The 17,716-nt window shown below is 39.6% G+C and overlaps 1 protein-coding gene across 3 annotated transcripts in view; it reads left to right on the top strand.

Moving 5' to 3' along the window:
• The window catches only part of RCAN2 (regulator of calcineurin 2), a 261,968-nt gene that overhangs the window by 39,926 nt on the left and 204,326 nt on the right, over window positions 1-17,716 (top strand). For all 3 annotated transcript variants that reach the window (XM_028509078.2, XM_028509077.2, XM_036024184.1), the window contains exon 2: window positions 7,633-7,859. In XM_028509078.2, coding sequence (XP_028364879.1) covers window positions 7,635-7,859 — 225 coding nt within the window. In that variant the 5' untranslated portion in view covers window positions 7,633-7,634. The remainder of the gene's footprint in view (window positions 1-7,632; window positions 7,860-17,716) is intronic.

The raw sequence follows: 17,716 nt of genomic DNA, 5'->3' as shown, positions 1-17,716 counted from the left end.
ATGTGGCATTAGCCTTATTTATAGATCACACATCTCACTATTAACAGAATGACCTTACTTGATAATGAAACTAGTATGAGCATCTCCATGGATGTTTACAATTTTGTTTTTCCGTCATGGCTCTTTACCATTCTCATGGGCTTATTTGTAATCTCTCCCCTCCTTTTATACCCAGACTAAGTCTTTCTAGACCAGAGCTCCTATAGGCAAATGCACAGGTCCCCACTCTCATGAGTTCTACCCTATTTCTAGAAAGGTGTAATGTTTTAGGATTTGGTAATTCCGAAATCTGAAATTCATGAATAATGTTAATGCTGGGACAACAGCAATATCCAACAGAATCAGATGTCTCTTTGAGGTCCCTTTTCCTTGGTTTAGTTGTACCACATAAATGTTAGGAATAAAAGTAGGGAGTTGTGGAAAAATCAATTCCTTGTGTAGAAACCCAATGATGTCTAGATCATCCAAGGTTAGTTATTGTGGGAAAGAAAACGTATTCACTATTTATGCAACAAACATTCATTCAGTCACCATTTCTTTGATGCTGAACGGGCACCTTTAAGTTTCAGATGGCTAATCTCAACAGTAGGAAAACATACTGTCTCCATTCTTGGTCTTTTAATGTTTAATAAGTGCTATCAGGTTATCTGAAGATCTTGGATGAAATTATTTTCACATTATGGCAACGTAATGAAATAGTTGAAAATATTCCTCTCTCCAGGCTCCCCCCTCCATTAAAGTGGGTCAAATGAAATCATTTAAATTCTCAATGCCACTAATTTTGTAACATTTAAACAGACCATTCTGCTGGGTGGTGTTTTGGGGAGAGGCAGGGTTGTTTTTATTTTATTTCTTTAAATATATTTTATTGTTTATGCTATTAAAGTCGTTCCATTTTTTCTCCCCTTTATTCCCCTCCACTCTGCACAACCTACTGTATTCCCCCATTTAGTTCATGTCCATGGGTCATACATATAAGTTCTCTGGTTTCTACATTTCTTATACTATTCTTAACCTCCCCCTGTCTATTTTGTACCTACCATTTATGCTACTTATTCCCTGTACCTTTTTCTCCATTTCCCCTCCCACTCTCAGCTGATAACCCTCCATGTGATCTCCATTTCTGTGATTCTGTTCCTGTTCTAGTTGTTTGTTTAGTTTTATTATTATTATTTTTAGGTTCGGTTGTTGATAGTTGTGTTTGTTGTCATTTTACTCTTCATAGTTTTGATCTTCTTTTTCTTAGATAAGACCCTTTAACATTTCATATAATAAGGACTTGGTGATAATGAACTCCTTTAACTTGACCTTATCTGGGAAGCACTTTATCTGCCCTTCCATTCTAAATGAGAGCTTTGCTGGAGAGAGTCATCTTGGATGTAGGTCCTTGCCTTTCATAACTTTCAATACCTCTTTCCAGCCCCTTCTTGCCTGTAAGGTTTCTTTTGAGAAATCAGCTGATAGTCTTATGGGAACTCCTCTGTAGGTGACTGTCTCCTTTTCTCTTGCTGCTTTTAAGATTATCTCCTTCTCTTTCATCTTGGGTAATGTAATTATGATGTGCCTTGGTGTGTGCTTCCTTGGGTCCAACTTCTTTGGGACTCTCTGAGCTTCCTGGACTTCCTGGAAATCTATTTCCTTTTCCAGATTGGGGAAATTCTCCTTCATTATTTTTTCAAATAAGTTTTCAATTTCTTGCTCTTTCTCCTCTCTTTCTGGAACCCCTATGATTCAGATTTTGGAATGTTTATAGAGTTGTCTCAGAGGTTCCTAAGCTTCTAATTTTTTTTGAATTCTTGTTTGTTCATTCTGTTCTGGGTGAATGTTTATTTCTTCCTTCTGGTCCAAACTGTTGATTTGAGTCTCTGTTTCCTTCCTGTCACTGTTGGTTCCCTGTACATTTTCCTTTATTTCACTTTTCATAGCCTTCACTTTTTCCTCTATTTTTTGACCCTACTCCACCATTTCTGTGAACATCCTGATTACCAGTGTTTTTAACTGTGCATCTGATAGGTTGGCTATTTCTTCATCGCTTACTTATATTTTTTCTGGAGCTTTAGTCTGTTCTTTCATTTGGACCTTTTTTTTTTGTCTTAGTGTGCCTGTTACATAGTAAGGGGTGGAGCCTTAGTATTCACCAGGGCCAGGCAACCCAAGTCCCTGGGTTGTGGTGCTGATGTGGGAGAAGGGTCCCAGAGGGAACAGTGCCACTTGCTTGGCTCTCGGCTGGCTTTCAGTCACTTCCCCCAATACCCACAAGCAAAGTAGGCCCTTCTGGTGCTACTTCCTGGGAGGGGGAATGGCTTTGTGTACATTCTAGGACCCTGTGGGTCTCTCCAATGAACTTTCCTTTGAGGCTGAGAGTTTCTCCTGCCGCCTCAACTCCCACAGTTTTTTTCTGTTAGAGGCTTTGAGGTTTTATTTCCTTGCACTGATACCCTGGGTTGTGAGGTCTGTCTCACTCCCCTGTTGTTCCTCCTGGTTTATCTGCACGCAAATGTGGGACTGACTGCCAGGTCTGCCATTCGCCCGTCCTACTGGTCTGAATGAGTGTTTCTTCCTTATTTCCTTGGTTGTTGGACTTTCATACAGTTTGATTTTTCTGGCCATTCTGGTTGCTTTTTGTATTTAAATTTGTCGTTGTCTTTCTTTTGATTGTGTGAGGAGGCACTGTGTATCTACCTATACCTCCATCTTGATGGAAGTCTCTGCTTGTTTTTTTATATAATTACTATCTTTTTTCTAAGGAATATCTGTCCCTTCTAATGCGGTCTCCAACTAGGCTCATATCAGATATTCAAGGGACATAACTAGTTGTTTCTCATTTTAATGATTTGTGTTTAACCATTGTGGACATCCACTGGAAGTTTGAAACTTGTTCACACATTTGTCAGAAGTAGATGACAAACCTTCTGCAGTGCCAGGCTTCTCCATTATGGACTTGCTCTTGATGAGCTTATACTGGTAATAAATAGCTTTAGTTCAAATGTTATTTTGGAGGCTACAGAAGATGTTCACTGCTGCATTTCATTTGATGGTCACCATAGACAAGGCCACAATGTTTCTCCATTTTGCTGACAAGAAAACCACAGCTCAGCAGGCATGAAATTTATGGAAGGGCTAGAACCCAAGTATGCCGCACCCCCCCGCCCCGGGCTCTTCCCAGTATTTCATAAAGATGTCTCTTCTCTGCATGGAAAGGAGTTTTGAGGTCCTCCCAGGAGAGGCTTTTAAAGTGGAGAGTGGTTTTCCTTTTCCTGATGCATGTGATGATGGAAATTTATGCCTTCCAAATGTCAAACAACAGAAGAATGGTTAAATAAATATGACAGATCCCTATACTTGGTTACTATGTGGCTATTCAAATGAACCTTTTCAAAGAATATATAATGATACAGGGAACTTCTCTTGATTATATCAATGTTTTGTCAAAGATGCTAGATACTAAACAGCAGGATCTCAATTTTGTTTAAAAAATTATACTTGTGAGATGAGCACTGGAATAAAATGTACCAAAATATTAGAGTTTTCTCTGTATTGTAAGATTGTGGTTTAATTTTATTTTTCTTTTTTATACCTTTCTGATTTTTTCAGTTTTTGTGCCTCAAGGAACTCATATTGTCAAAAACATAAATGTTATTTTCATTATACTCCACAGAATTTTTTATTTTAGCTAGAGGAATCCTTTGAGTAATTTTTGCTATCTTTGGTTTCTAAAATTACATACATTGAAACTTAAATTGAAATGATCAAGTACTTTTATTATTAGTGTAAAAATTAGAGATAAATAATATATTCTTAGTGTTTATATTTAATTTTTTAAATTTTTTTGTTGACTTTTACAGGCAGAGGAGGAGAGAGAGAGAGAAAGAAATTGCTTTGTTGTTCCACTTATTCATGCACTCATTGATTGATTCTTGTATGTGCCCTGATCAGAAATTGAACCCACAGTCTTGGTATCTTAGGATGATGCTCTAAACAATTGAGCTACCTGGCCAGGGCAGTATTTATATTTTAAATTGGCCATTATAACTCACTTGCTGGTTTGTTATTTTCTGAAAGTGATTCATTTTTACATGATTCATTAATTCAGTCACACATCATTTTGAGGGCTTTCTGAATGTACCAGACTGAAGATGAAGTACAATGTGCCACACTGATGAAGACAGCCCAGTCTCTGCTCTCAAGAAGTACACATCTGGTGTGAAATAGAGACCAGTAAAGCTATCACAGTGAGAGAAGGCTGTGCAGAACACTCAGGGACTACAAAGCAAGGAGGCCCCCACCACGGGCCCTGCGGGCAGCCTGGAAGCTTTCTCAGAAGAGTTGCCTCTTGAGCCTGAGGCAGCTCTTTTCTCTTGGATAACCACCCTCAGATTTAGAAGTAATGACAAAACATCTTTTTGTGCTATGAGGCAATTGTTGCCTCAAAGATATTTACAAAGTTAAGAGTTTTGAAATTAATTTAGGATGGTAAACTAGTTATTTTGGGCTGTAGGACCTTACCATTTCTTTGGTAAGGCATTCTTCTAGTCTTCAGAATTTCCTTTTCTTTCTGCATATTTTGGGTTTACTATAAATTAATGCTAACACCAAAGCATAATAGTCTTGTTCAGAGATTATCATAATGATGTCTTTTTATATTACATATGAAAAGTATCTCATTACATATCCTTTTATGGAATAGTTAATGCTGATTTTGATCACTTCTTTCATTCCTATTTCATTCCACCACCTTTCCTACTCTGTTTTATAGGGATAAACTGAGTCATAAAATGATCAGTTGACTTCTCCAAATTATGAAGTGAGTCAGTAATGGGACTGGAAACAGAAGTCAGGGTTCCTTTGTACAAAGCTCTGACTTCTCAAATATTTCTCCATAGGAGTCAAGTAGGTTGTCAAGAGTGCATTCACCTTTTAAATCTTTCTCAAAGTAATGAGCTTAAAATAAAGTCTCTCAAAGATAATTGTATTGTTACAGCTTTGGACAGAAGTTAAGACCTGAGTAGATTAAAATGAGTCCTGAGTGAGGCTTATTATTTGAACTGTTTAATTAATTTGTTCAGCAATAGATTTTAATTCTTTTTGGAAAAAGAATAAGTGGAACATTTTCAGGCCTGTTTAATAATATTTGAGATCCATTTTGATTAATTAAAAAATTTTTAAATAAGAGAGACAGGATTAAAAATAAAATCAGAGTTGACACAATATATTTCATGCTACTGGATGATTATGACTTCATTATCAAACGGTCTTCCTATCCATTAACCAAAAGAATACTATTTTAATGCTCTTAGTTATTATTTTTACTATTAAAATAATTATAGTCTAATAATAAACATTGACTATTATGAATATTACACTAAACTATCTGAAACAACAGTATAATTGAATATGAAGGAAAATAAATGCATATAAGTTTTTCATTGAAGTTTTTCCTTCTAGTTAAAAATATTTATATATTTTGGATTAACTATAGAACAAAACAAAACTTAAAATGTGTACCATAGTTTGTATTTAGAATAAATGTCTTATTGATTCCCATACAGAAAATGTTTCATTAATTGGAGTTTTAAGAACTTTACAATACAAAAATGCTTCTATTATATTTTATACAGAATAATATTTTTATTGACCACAATTATAGTGACCTGATTTTAGAGTTATTACTTCAAATTCTTTAATTTTTGGCCTTTGTCCCAACCATGCCTAAGATTTTATATATAATGCATTATTTATATTGTCATCAAATATTACTTATCAGGATCCCATTTAGGTTTTTTTAATTGTTGTTCAAGTACAGTTATCTCCATTTTCCCACCACTGCTTTCCCCCACTCCTCCCACCTCCCACCTCTCACCCTTGATTCTATGCCCCCTTGGCTTTGTCCATGGGTCCTTTACACATGTTCCTTGATGTAGGTTTTGTTTCCAGGAAAAAAAATTAAAAATATATCCTCATCATGAGGATACATTCAAAGTTCAAGAGTTTTGTATATCTACACAGAAACTTATATTTGTCTGGAGATCCAGACTTTGTGTTTAAACTTGGTAAGGGCTGAGGGACACCTGTGGTACTCACCCTTCCATTCCTCTCTCTGAGGTTGTCCACGGCTGGGGTTGGGAGATGTGGAGTTTACTGATGATCCAGCAGCCACGTCCTAACTGCCAGTCAGTGTTACCTGTATATCCATGGGCAGGTTATTGAAGCTTCTGGGCCTCTAATTATTGAAGTTGGAACATAATATTATGATAGGCACAAAAATAGATAGAAAAGTATAGATATACTGTCCTTGAAATATGTGGGGAGATAGACAAAATTTACTGAATTATATACCAGTGTCAAAAAAATGGAAAAACTTTCCAAATGGTTGTTGTTGGGTAGAATTTTGAATGTAAGGGTGATAATAAGATTGTGGAACACAGATGAGATCAATACTAGAAAGCTTCATGATGGGGGTAATGAGAAAGGGGAATCTATGTACGATGAATCAGCCAAAATGGTACTGATTTTTCAAGATCTGGTGTTCACAAATTACTCAGAGTAATCATCCCATGCAGAAGATGTGCGTGTATAAGTGTGTGTGAGTCCCCATTGTGGGTAAACTGTTAACTATTACAGGAGCCATAATCAGGATTCAGGTAGAAATGAAGTAGATTGTACTGCCTTGAATATAGACTTGCACTACTTTAAAAAAAAGATTTTATTTATTTACTTTTTGATAGAAGGGAAGGGAGGGAGAAAGAGAAAAATAGAACTATTAACCTGTGAGAGATACATTGATTGGTTGCCTCTTACATGCCCCCATCTGGGGACTTGGCTCACCACCCAGGCACATCACCTGACTGGGAATCGAACCTGCAACCTTTTGGTTCACAGGCTGGCACTCAGTCCACTGAGCCATACCAGCCAGGAAAGACTTGCACTAATTTTGATCTGCTTTATTTCTAAGATTTAGAAAAGTGAGCTCTGGAGCCAAACTCCCTGGGTTTGCATCCTAGTCCTGACATTGACCTTGTGAACATTTCTTACTTGTTTTGCTCCTCCATTTTCCCGGTTGTAATGTGGAGATAATGTTGGAACCCATCTCGTAGACTATTATGGAGGTTAAATGGGTAGGTTAATGAATGTAAATCATTTAGAATAGTTTCTGGAACTCAATAATAGTTAGGCATTAGTGGTGGTGGTATATAATTCATCATGTAACTTATCAAAGCACTTTCCCAAGTGCATTTTTGTTTGAGTCCATTTGATTCTTGTAAAGGAAGCAAAGTCTCAAGGAACTTACATAACTTTCGCAGGTCCAAGTCTAGTAAACACTGGGCACCTCGGCTACAGCCCTTGGCCTCCAACTCTTATCCTGGTTAAGTGCTTTTTGTTTTGGTGTTTTCTTTCCCCCATAACACTGACTGGATTCTTGCCCAGAAGCAGAGCCATATGGGAAATTGTGACTCAAAGGTCAAGGGGATAATATGAACTTGGTGGGTCTCCAAACTTCCAATAGCCCCCTGATTCCCCTCGTAATCATTCTCCACTGCTCTGCCCCAGACATGCCAGTACAGCCACCTAAATGCCAGGTTTTAAGGAATCATCGAGTTCTACTCTGACATGTGTCCGCCTTTGTCTCCTCAGGAATGAGAGGAGAATCTTACTTCATTGGCATGAGGAGCCCGGGGCAGCAAGGGCACATCCCAGAAGACGGAGGCCTTTTCTTGCTCTGCTGCATAGACAGAGACTGGGCTGTAACTCAGTGTTTCGCGGAGGAGGCCTTTCAAGCCATCACTGACTTCAATGACCTCCCCAACTCCTTGTTTGCATGCAACGTTCACCAGTCCGTGTTCGAAGGAGAAGAGAGCAAGGTAAGAAGTCTTTGCTCCTCCTGAGACTTGGGGAGGGAGCTGCGTGGCTCTATCCCAAAATGTTTCCGTGGCTCATTTGTGATTGATGTTTTGAAGTGCTTGAAAATGTTTAGCTAGCTTTGTTCTTGGCATGCAGAGCAGGAGGAGAAAAGCCTGCTCTATGATCAGCCAATTTTGCGGGTACGCATGACAAGGTTGTAGATGAGAGTGTGTGGAGTCAGATCTGGTCCTCTGTGACTCAGGCCTACCTAACAAAACAAGTGGTGTTAGGAATAGTGATTGCAGGTGATATCCCTTGGGCTAGTTAACAGATGTCATTAAAAACAAATTATTTTTCCTTATTATGCCAACAACATAATTTGCCTTTCTCAAAACAGCACATGCTCTCTTTCATCTCTATCCCTCCTGCAGTTTGATGAATATTCTAAAAATAGCTTTTATCCAAGTGCTGCAGCAGTAGGAAGACAGGTAAGTTGGCTAACCCTCTGAGTCTCACCCACTGATACCACAGTGGGTGGAATTGTTATGTGCGTGTTATTAAAATTTGAACAAAAGTGGTTAACTCCTTGATTTGAAATGACGGGAATGAGGTTGTCTATGTGCGAGCATTTTCCAGAAAATGAAGCTTTCCATTTGAAGAGTCAAACTTGACTTAGTATAAGTATTCTTGGAAATCAGAGTAACTATTCTGTTTGGGGATCTTTCGTTTCAAAATTTTCTGACCTTTTAAGTGTGGTGTCTAAATAGATCCAACCTTGCCTTGTGTACATGGATTTCTAATTGTAGATATCCGCTATAATCCTGTTATAAAACGTGGCCAGTATTTTTGAGGGAAAGGCCTTTTTTCTAAAACTAGAGTATGTGGCCCTGTGTCAGATGTAAGAGTAGGATTTATGATTGCTGTTTCAAAAACCGTTTTTGCCGATTGCTGAAGTCCAAGCTCTGTTGTCTGAAAACAATTACTGGAAATGTTTTGGGTTTTTTTTTTCTGGATTTTATTGGTTTTGTAAGCAATTCTGATAGTCCAGAGGATTTTATTTCAAGTCATTTAAAGATAGTTTTATAATGATATTATTTTAGAGTGGAACAATTGAGAAAATGGACTAAAAATAGCTTGAAATCCAAGGACTTAGATGTGATTAAGACCTCCAGTGTTGGGGTCACCAGACTATTTTAAATAAGAAAATAGCACATAGGCTCTGGGACAGAAATGGAGAATTTCACTCTTTGATCATAATCAGGTTATAACACAGGCTATAATTTACTCACAGCAAGTAATATCCCCTGAAATCTACCTGACATTAACTATGAAACGAGGCTTCATGTTTTCTCATTTTATCATCTTATTTATTTAAATGTTAACAATTAGGAGGATTTTCCTTAGAGGTTTAATGGGGATTTTGATTCTTTCCTGGTTAACTATTTCCCCATAAATTAAAACAAAAACACCTAGGAAGGAACTAATCTCATTCAGGATTGCTGCTGGGGAACAGCTGACCAACTGAGCCGGAACTGGTTATGTGGAAGACCAAGGCCTGGGGAGGGTTCTTGGGAATTTGCCCACATCTATTTTAATGTTCTCACCTGGGATCGAATCATGGGTTACAAAATAGTCTTATTTAATTTGAATACCAAGTTGGTACATTGCATCTTGACAAATAGTGTTTGGTTTTAAAATGACCTTGATAAAATATTGAGGTGAAATCAACCAGATGTACATATGTGGTTCAATGGAACCAGGTTCAGATTATTTAGATCACGTTTTTTCAGCCAAAGAGGTGAATTTTATAATTAGCCAATATCTACACTATTAAACTTATTAAATTAGACAGAAAATGGAAATCCTCTAGGATACCAAATAATCAGATGTAGATTATGTTTTGATTTCATTATATATACACAGTTTAAGGGCCATAAAGCGAGATTATCAGAAACCATATGCGTTGGCAATAGCCAGAAGGTACGATCACTCCTGGCTACTCATTTTCACTACCACATATTTCTCTTCAAGTTCCAGGCCTTTAATTCTTCTATTTACCTCAATTTGTTTTGCGATCTGAATAAAACTCATTGTCTTATACACCATTTTTTCAGGAACTTCTTACCATAATGCTCACAGTTCATGAATGTGAGCCTCAAAGTCTGAAGATAGTTATCTTTCCTGAAGGGCGGACTTTTGGACATTGTGCTAAATTGGTGGAGAGATATTTTTAGGCAGAGAGGAAAAAAAGCAAGGAGGCTTTTTAGCACTTGAATTTGCCGGTAGGCAAGGTTGGCCATGGTGATTGTCTAAAATATTTGGCTTTGAGAAGATGCCTACAGCAGTAGCCTGGAATTATATCAGGGAGATAGGCAGCAGAAAGATGCTTAGTATTCATTTCAGAAGTCCAGGTGGGTAGATGGTACACGTATATGACTCGTTGTGGCAGAATCTGTTTTTCTGGGGGGTGGGCACAACCTACTTTCAATTCATTGCTTCTTGATATTGATGGGTTAAAGTTTAGCTTGTTTCTTGCAGTTCTTATAAAGCATACATTTTAACTTTCTGAGTAGGATAGAAATCAGCATTTCTGCTTCTGACTCACTAATGAGTCTTGCAGCAATCTCTTCTCTGTCTCCCGCCCATCTGGGTCACCGTTCCTAAGCCCTTCTCCTTTTTGAGGTAATTTGGAAGGTACTAGGTAACACCACACCATGCGATCTTCTCGTTATGTTTGTTTCTGCTTATCAGAGTGATAAATACTGACATGCTCATTTCTGCTATCCTATTTAAGTTCTAAGTTCTGACAGAACATTTTTAAAATCGCTTTGTGAGAGCCTTGATGTCCACTCCTTTTCTGTTAGGCACAATTCTGAGACTGTATTATGATTTGATGCTTTTGCAAGGAGAGAGCGCATTCTGCGGTGTGGCTTGTTGTGGTCCAGATGGTTGAGATTTGTTTATATAACACAAAGGAGAACCAGAGCTGGAGGAAATTGGCATCTGAAATCCATAAATACAGATTGCTGTTTGCATGCTGCAGCTTGGAGCGTAAATATTTTTGTATGAAACACATTTAGAACAAGGATGTTCACAGCTTACAACACCTAAAAGTTACTAGGGTCCATTTCTCTTTGGCATGCTCCTCTGGGTTTGCCTTTCTGCACCCAGTGGGGCTGCAAAAGTCATCTTGAGACAGGTGAGCGGCAGGTGGGGGTGTCCCATGGGTTGCTCTCTCTTTGTACTAATCATAGGGAAGGGTGTGCTCAGTGGGTCTTTGGCACTCACTGATACCTAAAGGAGAGCAGTGAAACAACCACCATTAGCCAAATTCAATTTAATATGGAGAAACCTAAAAGGTGTCTTTGTAATGGGTTCCAAAATGTGAATTCAATAATAATAATAATAATAGTAATAGTAATAATGGCAGCAACAAACACTTACATAGCATGTAACAAGGTGCCAGGTACTCTTCCAAGTGCTTTATGGACCCTAAGCCCTTTGATTGCCCAGATAACCCTAGGAGGGTGGTGTCTTTCTGCCTCTCTACCTCCTGGGCCCAGGGCAGTGTTGTGTTCCCTGGACCCCTCTGGCTAGTTCTGCACAATGTGTAAGCAGAAACGACCTATGTTGCTTTCAGACCTAGCATTTAATTACCAGTGTTTGACCATGAAAGATGTTCTTTCATTCCACAAGAACAACTGGCACTGCACCAGGTACTGCCTGCTCAGGCAGTGTGGGTCATGGAGTAAGGGCAAGGATTACACAGAGAATTGGGACCAGCCTATGATGAACATGTAATGTGATAAAAAAAAGCCTATGTTGCTTTAAGCCACTGTAATTTTGGGGTTTGTTGTTAGTATGACTTAGTCCATCTATGTTGCTACAGTCCCTGTCCCCATTTTTTAGATGGAGATGCCGCAGCACAGAGAGCTGCCCCTGGTCTCACAGCTAGTAGTAGGAGACCAGGAATTCAAACCTTGCTGCTAAGTGATGGAGTCTGTGGTTTCAAACATTGCAATATTGCCTCTTGATATATAAATATTTATTGAAAACAGGCATGATACTTGGCCCTGTGGATGAAGTGGTGAACCAGATAGCATAAATTCATTGATTTAAAGTCTGCCAAGAGAAAATAATTCAAAATAAGCAAACAAATAAACATAATAAATGCTCACAGTGATATTAAATCCAAAGGGCATTTAATATACTATACAGGGTCTGGCCAGAAAAAGTCCAGCCATTGTTAATATAATAAGAATGGTTTATGCAGTATCGATATAACCTAGCAGCCTGGAGTGTGTATGTGTGAACAATGATGACATCACTGTACTAGTCAGCGGGGCTAGTAGACGCCGTTGAGTGAGCATGTGTACTGTGTGGACCTTGCATTCAAAATGACTGAGCAAATAGAGCAACAAATCTGCATCAAATTTTTTGTTAAGCCTGAACAGTCCTCTGGAGAAACCATTCAGATGATTCAGAAGGCTGCAGCTATGGGTAACTGGTGATTGGCAGCTTCATCACAACAATGCCTCTGCTCATGCATCACCACTGCTCATGCAGAGTTTTTTATGAAACATCAAATCACTCAAGTGACTCAGCCCCCACCCCCATAGCCCCAATTTGGTGTCCTGAGACTTCTGGCTTTTCCCCAAGGATTTTAGACCATCAATGAGATTCAGAAAAATATGATGGGGCAGCTGATGGCTAATGGGAGAACTGTGTGAGGTCTCAAGGTGCCTACTTGGAAGAGGACTGAGGCATCATTGTCCTATATACAGTGTTCCTTGTACCTTGTATCTTCTTCAATAAATGTCTCTATTTTTTTATACTACATGGCTGGATATCTTCTGGACAGAGCTCATATTTTCAGCTATCTTCACTGCCTTACATACACACATACACACACAAATATGTACACATTTTGTTGTTTTTTGTTAGTTTTTTTTATAATGGGACATTTCTGCTAACCATTAAGAATACATTCTACCAGAATGAGCATAAGATAAGAGACCTAGCTCTCCCGGTCTCTTCGACTTTGTGCTTCTCATAAGTGGATCATCCGCATACATTGTGAGTGGCTGGGCAATTCTGATATTCAGAGATGTGTATTTTTCATTCAGCATGACTACTAAATAGGACCCAATTCCTTCTTGAGCTCAGCTGAGGAGGCAGCGATCCAGCCTCATGTTGGCAGCATTAGGAGGACTCCCTCAGGGTTTCCAAAGTTAAATCTGATGATTTGTGATTTTTCTTTATTCTCCACATAAGATTTGCCTCTGCTTTATTTTGCAGTGAAATGTGAATATGTACTTTGTACCTGACCACTGCAGGCCTACGAGTCCTTATCTGCACTACTGAAAACTGAACACTTCTGAAAACCAAGACTTTCTTTATAACCCATTTTGAAAAAACACCTTGCTTGACCTAATTCATTCAAAATCTAACCTGCACTAATGGGAAACTCCTTCTGGTGTGCATATTCAGCCTTCTCTCTGCAGAAATACTCCTGTCTTTAACTGCTGGGGGCTGCCCCAGACCTTGCTGGGGCACCACCCGATGTGAGGCGGATGTACATATTTCATTTCCAAATCCCCAAATTCTGAATCCCAAACATATCAGGCCTCACAAATTTTAGACAGCAGGTTTTGGACCTATAGAATATATAAAAATATACCCATACTCCATGTTCAAAAAGAAGGATGAATGCATTTCCAAAATCTGGAAAGGCAATGGCATCAGGAAGAGTGATTAGATTTATTTCCCCATAACAAGACGCTGGTGTCTATTGGAAACAAAAGACCCTTTGGAGCCAGGATGAGCTCTGTGCCTGGATCCTGCCTGTGTGGCCTTCCCGAACCAAACTCTGACAGTCTCTGAGGCTCCTCCTTTGAGTGTGTACAGTTTAAAGCCTCGTGCCTTGACCTGCTGTCCCTGTTCCTGCTGCCCATCCCTCGCCTCCTTCCTGACAGTGGTGTGGTCTGGGTCCTGGGGGAGACCGTGCCTGCTCCAGGCTCAGATTTCTCTTGCTCCCTAGAGCGTTCTTTGTAAGACAGTGTGTTTCTCTTCATTTGCATTTTTCTCTCCAGGCTCTGATTTCCTTGAAGGAATGAAATAAAAACTGAATTCCTCTTTGTCTCTCTCTCCTCTTTGTATTTCCAGCACCTTGCACTGGGCCTGACACACAGTAGGTACTCAGTAAATACTGAATTGAGCCTCCTAGAAGTGAGGTTGGCTGTCCATTAGCATGAACTTCCAAGTAAAGCAATGTTAGTTAGGCAGAGAGAACCCAGGTGATTCAACAGCAAGACTCACGCTAAATATAAAAGATGCACTGAGTGCAAATCACTCTTGTAGTTAAGATACAGTACTCCTATGAGTAAACGTGTTCTTTATGTCAGTTTATATTTACACGGACTTTAGATCTTTTAGACGTGACTGACCTATTTAGGAGGCCAAGTAAGTAAAAAATTAGAAATATCTTAAGCACATATTTTTCCCCCTCTAATTACTCTTAAAGAAGAAAAGGAAAAAGAAAAGGCAGCAAGCAAAACTGAAATTCTGGGCTTTGGAAAACCTTAGGAAAACTGTTGTGGGCATGATTTAGGCTGGTTGAAAAATTCATGCCAAGGATACGTAGCAAAGGATGAGCAAGCAGATGATAACACACTGTAGTTTAAGTGTCGCTGAGTATAGGTGAAACAGATAAAGTGAACTCTTATGACCTGAGGGTGGGGAGATGGCAGTCAAGCACTCATTTTAACTATTAAGGCAGGTAACAGTTAAGTCAGATACCAGACATTCATGGAATACTGAGGAGTTTCACTGTTTTGCTTGTGTTTTTCATCTTTTATAGGTAGAAGTGACATGTACAGATTGTTTTGTTGTTTTACAGAATGTTTAAATTGTAAAGAGACAGTGCATGTGATTGTACTCAGTGAGTTGGTCCCCTGTTCTCTTGTCTCCGGGCGGTGCCTGGGAGCCATAATTAGTCACTGCTAATCACTTGGGGACACCTGCCAGATGAGAGGCTCAGCGTGGGGCCGATTTGAAAGCTGCTGTAGGACATTCCCTGGAACCTTAACCTTTCTTGAAGTGATGAAAATATTCCAGAGACATATTTAGTGCCTTGCTTCTCCCCAGCACTGAGTGATCCCCTGGGGCTCAAGAGCTGACAGCCACTCTAAATGTCCCACGCCACTCCCTGGAAATAATTGAGGCAGTGGAAAGAATTAAGCCTTATGCAGACAGAGTGGAGAGGATCTGGTTTCTGTGCCCAAGAGCAGGTGAGCTTATATTCTCGATGGCACCTGGAGAAAAACGACTGCGGTGTTTCAGTCAGTCTGGGACGGTAGTAAAGAGGGAGGTGGAGCTTTTCTCCCTTTTTGAACAAATGTAGGTACTTAGGAGCCACTTCTAACAGTTTGCATCAGAGCTGCTGCTAGCCTGTAGAGTGACTCCGTGAGTTGTTAGAAGGCGGCCCCACGCACAGAAGCAGTCTCATGTTATCCTGCCTGGGGAAATGGAGGGGAACGGGAAAACATGTGCCCTTTCCTCTGGGCTGAAGGCATGGACGAAGGCCTGAGCAGCTGTGGGTGGCTTGACAGCGCCAGGCCGGCTGGATTCCATCCTCCACTCTCGCCCTGGGGCTGCGAGCCCTTGAGGAGTGCACCGGCCATTACAATGTCCCAGTTGTAAGGAGAGAGTTTTCAGTATCTCAAATTTAAAAGGACGTACAAACTCAAGGTGAACTTAATAAAGTTCTGTTGCCTGAGAACTTTCATTTTTCAGAGACCATTTCAGAGATGCAGCCCAGAGGAAAGATGGGGGGAAATAAGCTTTATTATTATTATTTTCACTCTCAAAAGCTGAAATGGCAAGGGTTTCACCCTGCCTTTCTTGACTTTCTTGATTCTGGCCTCAGTTCAGTAGTCCTGGAATTCTTGACCAACTCAGAGATAACCAGAGAAAGTCAGCGAGTTGGGACTTGAACTTTAAAACTCCATCAGCGTGTCCTTCACAGCAGGCCTGACATTTGGCTCAGTGGAGGAGATCAGTGTGCGGTAGATAAGCTGAGTGCCAATTCCAGTAACACCGTGTGACCGTTCCTTCATGAGATGGTGGTTATTAGTGTGCTGCTTGTATTTCATGATTATTTACTCATTTACCATATTATACTTACAGCGTTCAACTGTAAACCTTTTAGCTTTTAAGCAGAAAGTACATGTAGAAACAGAACATGTGCAGTTTATTTTTTTTAAGTTTGATCAGTTTCTGGTAATATTTTGGCAATGTTCTGTTTTGCTGGGGTTGTTGTATTATACAGCATAGCCACTGTTTTAAACAGAAACACTGTGATCTCTATCAGTGTTTCCATGGGGAGACCCGCTGAGTAGAGACACGACACAATTAAGGTTTTTCATCAAACATGTTGAAATCTCATCTGGTACTTTGAAGCCTACTCTTCCTCACCTCCAAAAATGCAGGTATGATCAACTTCAAACAACTTCATTTGCTGAGCTGTGCATACATAGAGCACACTGCCTTGTCGATGGCTTAGTCTTACCTGCCAGCTGGATGATTGTAAGTACAGGGTCCAGCACAAGTAATGCCCCTTTTTAGTTACCTAAAAATCTTTTATTACAAAATCATGAGCATGTAGTTCTGTAACATAACAATATCACACTCAAGTACACCATATGACATTTTAGGTGAAAGGTTCACATTGTTGTCTTGTCTTGTGCGAGACATTCCCGTACCCTACCAACCACACTTAATGACATTACTTTTGCCAGACTCTGTATCCTGAGGGCAGCAGAGCAAGCTGATCATTCTTCTGCATCCTGTAATGTTTCACACAGGTCTAGACGTCACATGGACACTTAACAGGCAACAGAAGAGCCCAGTGAAAGGGCTTTGGATTCAGAAGTGACTGGGTCCAAATCCTGCCTTGACTGAATACTGGTTACGTGATCTTGACTAACTCAACTTCTCTGAGTCTCAGTTCCCTCTTTTATAAAACGGGGTTAGCCATACCTTCTTTATAGGTTTGTTATGTGATTAAATGGGGTGAAATGGGTGGAGAAGGTGGCATCATGCTAGATCTTCTTGGTAAACACGGGTTCCAGGCCTCACTCTCCTTCATTCCCCTCCCCACCACCCAAGCCTGTGGCTGCCTACCTCCGGTCCAAGGAAGGAGGAAGGTCTCCTGAAAGCATGTCGACCCGGGTGGCACATGTGCTGTGGAAGCCGGAAGAAAGGCTTAACTTAGCCAGCTATTTGTAGAATCCTGATGAAGTTGTGTTTCTATATCCTCACTTTGGGCTTTGGTAAGTTTAATTTCAGCCTTTGCCACATAGAAACTGTTTCTGCATTTATTGTAGGGTACGTGTTGTTCACGGTTTCCCATGCAAGGTTCCTGTGATGAGACGCTGTGCCAAGAAAACTTTGTTTACCCTGGAGAACTGCACGGAGATTTTTCCTGGAGACTTTTCTCACTAACAAAATTATGTAACTTACGTTTCTCTCTTTTTTTTAGGCTTCCAAGAAGCTCAAATTAAAAATTAATAGTCATAATCACTCAATTTATACTTTACTGGTCTTGATATTCTGTATCAACCTAATTATGTATAGTTGTAATGTTAGAAAATTCAGAATTATTTGATCAAACTTTGTGTATATGTTTATGAGAATTTAACAATTATGTTTGTACATACGAGGAGGCTGGCCAGGAGTCATTAAGGGTACACTTTGCAGATGCTTGAAATTCCACTACAAGTAGAAAAAAATCACCTGAATTGGTAGATTACATGTTTTAGAATAACATACACATGTTTTTTTTTCCTCTAACTCATTGTTTGGGAGAATTGTTTTT

The sequence above is a fragment of the Phyllostomus discolor genome, chromosome 4 (genome assembly GCF_004126475.2).
Source record: "Phyllostomus discolor isolate MPI-MPIP mPhyDis1 chromosome 4, mPhyDis1.pri.v3, whole genome shotgun sequence".
Taxonomy (NCBI): Eukaryota; Metazoa; Chordata; class Mammalia; order Chiroptera; family Phyllostomidae; genus Phyllostomus; species Phyllostomus discolor.
This window is presented reverse-complemented; position numbering and strand designations above follow the sequence as displayed.